General features: G+C 36.7%; 1 protein-coding gene across 1 annotated transcript; it reads right to left on the bottom strand.

Moving 5' to 3' along the window:
• Window positions 1–2,416: 2,416 nt before the first annotated feature.
• Window positions 2,417–9,090, bottom strand: LOC110056521 (CCR4-NOT transcription complex subunit 7-like). The gene is made up of 7 exons (XM_020763023.2): window positions 8,927–9,090; window positions 8,574–8,807; window positions 6,584–6,777; window positions 5,681–5,842; window positions 4,978–5,155; window positions 4,249–4,326; window positions 2,417–3,845 (listed from the first exon to the last, which is right to left on the bottom strand). The coding sequence occupies exons 2-7, from the start codon at window positions 8,682–8,684 to the stop codon at window positions 3,717–3,719; spliced, it is 852 nt and encodes a 283-aa protein (XP_020618682.2). The 5' UTR covers window positions 8,685–8,807; window positions 8,927–9,090; the 3' UTR covers window positions 2,417–3,716.
• Between the last annotated feature and the right edge of the window lie 360 nt (window positions 9,091–9,450).

Below are 9,450 nucleotides of genomic sequence, written 5' to 3'. Positions count from 1 at the left end.
GCATAGAAAGAAAATATGTCCTCAAGCTTGCCGAGCTCATGGCTTCCCTGACAGCCTCGTTCTGTTTAACCTTGTCTCGATGTTCTTATATTCCATCTAAGCTTTGAAATTTGTTTCAGAAACCGGGCTGAAATTTCAGCCCGGCTAACTAGGCTGAAATTTCAGCCCGGGCTGAAATTCGCCATGTAATCAGGCCCTCAAAGGGAAATACTGCGAGTTCGAGCATGAAACTTGGCATGGTATATGTTTAATAATGATATTTTAAGGCTGTAAAGTAAAATAATCGGAAAGTGAGGTACCAGATGCATTTTTATGCTGTTAAACATGACCTATATTTTGCCGTTATTTTCCACACGCTTCATAGGTGTTTTTAAAATGGTTTGGAAAACCACTATATCAACATATCTGAGATTAGTTTAAAACGAGGAATAAATTAGAGTGGTTGTCCCACATTTGTGTGAAGTTTGAAGTCAATTTAATTTATTTTAAGACTTTAGCAGCGCTTCGTTCTCGCACCTTATTTCGGTCATTTTATTACACGAAAAACCGCACTTTGACCGCGCTTTCAAATTTTCGCGAATTTCTGAAAAATAAAAATTCGCTGGAACCTTATAATATGATTTTTAGAATCAGGTCACCTAAGGGTATCTTTGGGCAAAATATGAGCGATTTGCCAAATGGGTCGTTGACCGGCATTTCTCGATCCTAACAGTCAGCCATTCTTAAATGTGTTCGAAAGAGCACATCAAGGGGAGTTGAAACCTGAAAAAAGTTTGTCCATATCACAAAAATTAAATGAAATATGGCATTTTTAAATATGAAAAATAACTCTGCAAAATACAGGGGCTCCCCTTGAGAAAAATCCCTAATTGGAGCCATAATTTTGTTCCAGCAAATGCAGCTATGTTGCACATGTGATGTGCCAGATGACTAAAGCAAAAATAAAGAAGAAAATCGGAATAAAAAATTATCCCTCAAGTGTTACTGCGTTAAAATTAGTTTTGTTACGTCATAACCTGTGATGTCACCTGTTCTTTTTACTGTTAATACCATCCTAACATAGCCAAAAATCAAATTTCTAAAACCATACGATTTTTTACAACATCAAGCTTTCTATTTTTCTAGATCATTAGCCTTCCTAGAAAAAAACTGAAAAAAATAAACCAGAGAGACTGACTTAAGAAGGACAGTATGGTTAAGCAAATTCCGCAGAGGACAGCAAAAAATATTAATTTACCATATCTCAAAAAATAATTATCATAGCAAAAAATGGTTTCCAGCATTTTACTCAAGTCAAGGCCTTTCCAATGACACAATCTTTACATCAGATGTTACAAAAAAATTATAGCACGTTTTGGTGACGTCATCAATTATGATGTCATAATCTAACATTTTGTCACAACTTCTAAATTAAAATAAACTGGAGAACAAAGAAAACTCATCTGCCAAACTTGGTTCAGAAATATATAAACCAAGCAAATATAGCCTTCATGAAACATTAGGGGGGGGGGGGGGGGTGGTTTGGCCCCTATGTGATTATATCCTGTTAACAAGACAAAACAAGGAAAAAACATGGCTTGTTCTACCCAAAGACCTTGTAAAATTCATGTGAAAAACACCCAAAAAAGTAGCTGCATAAATTTTATTCATTCGCACCAATTAAGGCAGACATGGCAAAACAATGTTTTACAGGCTGCCCAGAGAAAATTCTATTTCGGTCATGATGACGAGGCTGGAGTGTTGACATGAAATATTTTTCACATGGTTACCAAGATCTCAGTAACTGGGTTCGACTCTGCCCAGGCTTGTCTACCTTCTTAGTAGAATGCATCAAAACTTTTGCAAAGTAAGTGGTGGTGAGGCAAAGTCTTAGAAATCTGGCCAGCCTAGATGACTGAGCTCAGATGAAGAAGGGAAAAAATGTTAGTTATGAAGATTGTCATTCAAATTCTGGGTTTTCCTTAAGATGAACATCCTCCAGGGTTGCCACCCACTGGAACAAAAAAAATCGCTGACTTTTCACTGACTGTAAAGCAATTTTCACTGACCCTGCAGGATGACTATTCTGGCCATGAATCAACAAAAATAAGGATGGCTCAGATAATTTTTGAAGCAAAATTGCCTTGTCTATACATAATTTGAGGCAACCTTAATATAAATTCCCTGCCTTTTCGCTGACTTTGAATAGGGATTTAGAAACTCCCTGACTTTTCCCTGACCTTGAATAAACTCTTATTTTCCCTGACATTTCCCTGACCGTGGCAACCCTGCGCTCACAAACTTTGTAATGGATGGTTTAAGACTGAAGATCATTTGTGTGCACTTTTGTACTGGTAGTTCATGTCCCTTGGAGAAAGATCGCTTTTTTTTTTGGTGTACTCAAATACAATAACCAAAACCAAGTGCTTTACAATGATTTCTCAAGTTGCATTATTTTGAACTTTAATAACAATTTCTTGCAAAATCTTCTAAACTACTACTTACAAGTCTTGAAAGTTATGAGTTTGGGATATTAAAGGCATGCATTTGCAGTAAACAAATTTTTTTACAGAACTGTAAAAATGGATGGATTCCCAACTTTGTAGAATATAACAGATCTGTGCTATGTTAAGTTTCATCCCTAGGTACAAGTATAGTCTTGTCAGTGTGATGTGTTTTACTTTTTTCTGTGTGTTTGCAACAGGTTGGCTGTTAGGAACAGGGCACTCTTCCAAGATGCTGTCTTTTACTAATAAAAAGACTAGCTTTGGGTTAGCTTTAATAGAATGTGGTAACTTATTCCAACTAGTAAGAACATCAAAATATGTGGTCTTATCAATAAATTTGGTTCTCAGCTATTTGCAATAATAGCTTTGCCATGTTTTGTTCACTTTGCCACTGTACTGCTTTGCCTGTGATTTGGTTCAATTTAGTTCAATATTTTATAAATCTCATCGGAAATCTGCTATATGGGGAATAAAAACATAAGGAGACATAATGTACTGTGTACATTTTAGGATAGCAGAATCCAAACGTAATGGTTGAAACTAAAATGATTGCACAGTTTAGCATGCATGCAGTGCAATATATATTCTTCATTTATAACAATCATGTTAAATCTAAAAACTATAAAAGGCTTTAATGATTCTTGATTATAATGCAAATTTGCAAGCATCCTTGTTCCTGCCAAATTCTACTGAATAGCGGATTCACCTTAAAAATGTTAAATTATCTAAGTACATAAAAATGGGGGAAAAAATCCTAATTTAAGACATGTCATAGTCTATAAACTTGGGTAACGAAAATTGACGACTTCTAAGTTCCGTGAAATGAATGTTGCTGTAAATTGGTTTAATTATTAATATTTATGACAGACAACTTGGCAAAGTGTCCTTAGAAGGGAGGCTTGAATGTTCATTTACAAAACTATCTTATTATGTTAACATGGTTTTAGGTAAAAGCATAAACGAGCAGACAGTGAAATCCCATCACCAGTAGCTGATGGATGTAGTTATCACACTAAATATTATCTTCAAAATAATACAGTCTATCGCACTAAAAAAAAAAAAATGGAACCGTTTCCAGGAACATGAATGCTGGCAAAATATCTTGAAACTAAGTGACGATTAAAAATCTTGCTAAGATTCCTCAAGGGAAGGGATATTTGGATGCCTGGTTAAAATCTAGATTTACAATGTCTATGTGTAAAGCTTCACAGAGCAATATACATGAAGGTATCAGGAAGAATTGGTATTACTGTTAGAAGATGGACCACTGTAAGCTTGCCCACCATTCACATAGGACGTCCCCAAACCATACAGATGTCCACAATATTTTGCATCATCTATATTGTCCTCGAAAAACATCTGCAGCAAGTACAAAATAACAATATTATAAATTATCTATTGATGCTGTTCATGTTGAGCCAATGACTGTGTTCACAAAATCATTATCCAACCCCATGAAGTGAGTTGACAGAGGAACCTGATCATGAGAGAAGATTGAGATCATCAGACTCTTAATTCCTGAATTGACTGATTTCTGTTTATACAAATGAAATCCACTTTTGCTGATCTGCCAAGGGCAGATTGGAGCCACCACATACAAGAACTATGGGGTACTATGAATAATTTTCCCTTTCTCATCAATTATCTCTTAGATAATAATATTCTATGAACCTGTCAAGGAATAGAAGCCCTTTCACAAATCCTGACATAATTCCAATTTACCTCATTTGTATCAAGAAAAGAGTACAAAAATACATCATACCTCTCTCATTCTAAAAAATGCATTTCCAGTTAATAAGCTATCACTCCCTGCTTGATGTTGGGGTCCTACTCTTTCAAGCTAAAAACAGAAAGAAAAAGATTACCAAACAAAAATTATTAATATAAGATTACAAAACTTTAATCTGTAAATCGCATGCTTGCTGCAGAGTCTGACGGAATGGAAGAATTACCTTATAGCTCAATGCTACACAAAATAAATTAATATACGTTTCCAGTGTGATCTAAAATATCACATGAAAGGGAAAATCTCTATTCTCTATTTTATTTTACTAATGATTTATCTTTAAATTCATGATTAAAATGCAGTGTCAGAGAACTAAACCAAAAAGTGAGTATAAGGCTTTTTGTAATGCAATCCTATGTGCCATATGGACAGAAACAAGAAACAAGAGCTTGGTACTGACAGCATTTTTTCTGCCAACACCTGAAGTAGGGTATGTGAAATCACATGTATTGCAGATTTGAAGTAGGTAAGGGCTTTTACCCCACATGCAATCACCCCCTCATGCATTTAAATGTGCCTTCAGCCCCCCCCCCCCCCCCCCATACCTTCCCCCCAACACACACTTCCTCTTTCCATGTCAGAACCAAAGATGGTTTTGGCCAGGTCATGTGTATCTTGTGAGAAACTTGTTTAAGGCCAGGTACACAAAGTACTTTGGCCAAATACTTCATCTACTAAATTGAAAAACTTTGTAAAACTACACACCTCTAACAGTTCCGCCACTTCTTGTAGGCCACCTTTTAGGCTCTTGCAACTTTTCATCAAGTATTTTACATCATAAATATTTGGAAAGTATAGCTTCAGAAGGTCAAAGAACTCAGATTCCTCACTTGGTAAATTCTGTGCTGTTACAACTTTTAGTAGGTAGGCGAAATCATACCCACTACAAACAGAAAGCATTGCCAAGTAATTACAATGTAAAAAGAGAAAATACAACTGGAAAAGTTTAAAGTAAAGAAAAAATCATTTGATCCAATTGAAAATCTTGCTACTGTCTTTGGGACTGTTCTAAGCCAGAGTTCTAAGCCTGATTAAGATATCTAGTGATGGCCAAAAGGTACAAAATTCACATCACTGTTGTATCAAACCCAGTTTCTGTGTTTTCTGAAGGGAAAACACAGAATTTATATCCAGGACAAGCACTTGTAAATGAGATACAAACTCATCCTGATTTGCACAGAATTTTGCATCAGTTTTGATCTCTAGCTAGGCATAAATGATTTCAGATCATAATTTATTCCAAAAAATAAAGTTAAAACAACATTGCAAAAAAACTACATATGCATGTGGACATTAAAAAGCCACATTAAAAAATTTGAGTCTGTGTTCAGCTCTGGTGTGACCAACTATTCTTATCTTTGACCTCAAGAATGATTAAAAATGGTCACACCAAGGAAGGTAGTCTTACCTATGAAATGATAACCATTTGACATCTTCATTCAACACAAGTCCTGATGTTATAAGAAGCTCTGCAAAGTCACCCACATCGATTCCATCTTCTTCATGTCTTTTAAACTGAATACCCGCTCGGTTGAGTAAATCTATAGAGTCCTGAGCGTACATGTCCTCCCTATAATAGGCAAACAAAGGCAACCAATTCTGTGATTAATTTAATTAAAACAGTAAGTTTTGTAGCAATATTGATGCAAACAATTCTTTTTTTAACATCACTGGTTGGTGTTTTCTCACTCAATAAATCCTCTATAAATATTGAGAAGTTTTTTGAATTCTTTGGCAATGAAATTAAGCTGAAAGCTAAATGCTGACCTGCCACATCACAGATGGGCTGAAGTGAACTTGAATACAGTAAATAAACAAAAGTCAACAAATGATCCACGCTACCTAGGTGGCTAGCATTTAACTCAACCAGTTTCTGTGACACAAAGCAACTAGTAGTTCCAATCCTTCCTGGATAGAAGTGTTAGTCCATCTCAGCATTATCTGCCAGCATTTGAATTCACCAGTACCCATTTCTTCAGCCTGGAATCAGTGGTTTCATTAACCTTTTCATCAGGAGGGCAACTGGTGTTAACAGGCAGGCAAAACTATTTTAACAGAACTCAGTTAAAAGAAAAACTTTCCTCTAGGGGGTCAAACCAGATGGGCAAAATAGTCCTCAAGGCAGGTCAATTTGCCCAATGCCTAGCCCTTAATGAAACCCCTGGAGTGGAGGTGGAGACACTGTAAAAGCAAAGTGTCCTGCCTAAGAACACCATGCAGTGACACCAGCTGGGGGCCTGGACCGCTGCATCTAGAGTCTAGTGCACTAACTACTAGGCTACCATGCCTTTTACTAAATAAACAAACTCACGTCAAATTAAACTTGAAGTTGAACTGGCAAGTGGCTCCAACTGGTGCTTGCTGTCCCTTCTCATTGTAAAATGATAAACCAAGTTGTATGATCTTCAGCAAGTCCACATTACACCTTAGAAGTTGATATTGATAATCTGAAGTGCTGCGGAACTCTCCTATGGGTCGTGCAACAACACCAGGAAATTCTGTGTCCTAAGATTCAGCAACAAGAAAGTTGTAAGCATTTGTGTGCATCAGCAATGACCAACCCTATTGAATGATAATCAATAAACTGTACTGATAAAAAAAATAGTAACATAATATAGAGAATTTCTTCATCTGGTAACCAAAAGGACCTCATAATTCAAGACATTTCACACCATATTTTCAGTACAACAGGTTGTCTGAACACTTCTCCAGAGGATGGAGTGGAGACACTTTCTACTGTCACCTTGTGCATTCAGTATCAATAATGTTTTGAAAAAAGAAAGCTAAGTAGAGTCTTATTTCTAGGGATTGATTAGGAATCAGGTGTCTTACAACAATTTTACCACACTGTTCAGGTGTGGATCCATACCAGTTTCAACCGTTTTACAGAAGTCAGCCAGATTTTTCAGAATGACACAGAAACCCAGGAAAGGGGACTTTAGGGAGTTAAAATCCAAAACATTTCCAGGGGGAGCATGGCCACAGACCCTTCTAAAAACTTGCGCCTTCAGTGCTTGTTGCTTGAGAATACAGTCCCCATTTATCCTAGATCCACGCCTGCCATTGCTAGTGAGAATCATCATGAAAATGCAATGTTAATGCACTTGCATGACCTGTCTTCCTCAGACAATGTGATCTTCTAAGCAGAATTTGATAGCCAGAGTAGACAAGCTGGATGTCTTATATATTTTGGCTCAGCTGGCTGTTTCCTCTCTAGAGATTGATAACTTAACTTCCTCAAGTGTCATGTAACCCTTTGTCTTGAATGACAGTGTAAAAATAGGAAAGACATGTAATAATTACATATGACAACACTGAGTAAAAGTAGACTAATAAAATCAGGTGCGATTTTCACTGTGATAACCTCAGCATAGTCAATCAAACGTTCAGAAATTTATTGAACTCAATCGAACTCAATTTGTGGATTGAGTTCAATTGAGTTCAGCAATCGAGCCAAATCAAACCCCGAACTATGTGTGAGTTTGATTTCCCAAACCAATTGAACTCAGTCTGACAAATCGAACCGAACCAAACTCAATCCATTAGATTGTGTTCAATTGGGTTCAGCAAACGAATTCAGTTGAACACAATCCATTCAATTGCGTTTGGTGAGTAAATCCACTTGAACAAAGATTACGTTATGTGGTCTTGAAAACACGAAAAACACAAGTTACCGGTATACCAAAGTAACTCAAGCCTTGAAAAACTTGTTATTGATTTTCAACACCAGTTTTACAAAAAAACACAAAGTTCAGAAATCAAAAGTTCAATTTAGTTTGATTGTCCAATTATTTTTGTGTGAGTTTGATTTGGTTCGATTGCCAAGCTCAGTTGAACTCAATCCGTGGATTGAAATACAGTTCAATTGGGTTTGATTGACTATGTTGGGGATAACCATCCCGTTTACACACTAAGGGCAGATTTAGACAGTTTTTCCAACTTTGTCGCAGGCAACAAGCTTACAACTGAATCTTTTGGGTGTGTGAATCAAACCTAAATCCTGCTCAACATTGTTTTGTACAACAACAAAAAATTGTTATAGGAGATCTATAGAAGCATGCTTTAAAATCCTGAGACAATTGCAATATCACAAACATTGACCTGATTTTTTGCATTAGCCAAGCAGTACAAGCAACAAAATTTCACTGTCCAAATCAGCCCTACGTTAAATTATCAATTCCCAGTAGAAAACCAATGCTAGATGATCTATCTAGCTACCCACTACCAGCCTCTTGTGTGAAAACAGTCATCACACAAACTAGCTTCTATTTGGCTAAAACAACAAACCTTAACATCCTTACCATAGCAACATAAGGGTAGTTTTCTACTATGTCTCGAATTTTGGCGAACTCTTCTTCCATGTTATTTTTCCAGACATCTCGGATGTTGAAATTCGTCACGTTGGATGGCATTTTGTTGTAATCACTACGAACCAACCAACACTCTCACCCTGGGTTAACTCAAGCGGCCTCTATGCATACGTAAATCCACTTTCGCTCCTTGCAGGATAGTCCCTGCACTCCGAGAGACACGATCTAAAACATAACGAACACAAAGACATCCAAATAAAATTGCAGCACCGAGTTGAACAAATTCGATTCGCATGCTGAAGTGATGATGATGTTGTCGCGATTAAATTAGAAAAAGTGCTTACTTTCAACCTTCAAACACCGTCCTCCCTTGTGGAATCCCAAACTGGCTAAAGTGCAAAACTAAATCCAAAAAATATTGAATTGAACGCATCCAAATGTTACTCTCTTTCAGTTTCTCGTTCGTATACACAAAATGGCGGACTGCGCATAATTCGATTCGTCAATGGCGCATTCATTTTTGAGGAAAACCGCAATAATTAACTCTCCTTGAGATCTGGGAACGAACTGGAGTCACGACCTGTCGCAAAAGAAAGGTTTGGCGGGAACTGGAGAAACTTTTGTAAGTATCTCGTTTAATTAAGGTGTCTCCATAGGGTAATCACTTATGGCGTTGCGCACGCAAGTATTATGTTTTCGCTTTCACACCTAGTCCTCTCAAACTTATTACATATAATAAGCAATGATTAAATAGTATTTTGCTATCATCTCTGTTAAAATTTTGGGATTTAGTCTTTAATTTTAAATGCCCAAACAAATGTGTTTTTTACTGTTTTTATGGCTTTATTTGTGATTTTCATGAATTTTC

This window comes from Orbicella faveolata, unplaced genomic scaffold (assembly GCF_042242905.1).
Source record: "Orbicella faveolata isolate gen_17 unplaced genomic scaffold, um_ofav_v1 contig_35, whole genome shotgun sequence".
Taxonomy (NCBI): Eukaryota; Metazoa; Cnidaria; class Anthozoa; order Scleractinia; family Merulinidae; genus Orbicella; species Orbicella faveolata.
The sequence above is the reverse complement of the archived record's forward strand: the minus strand, read 5'-3'. Positions and strand labels throughout refer to the sequence as shown.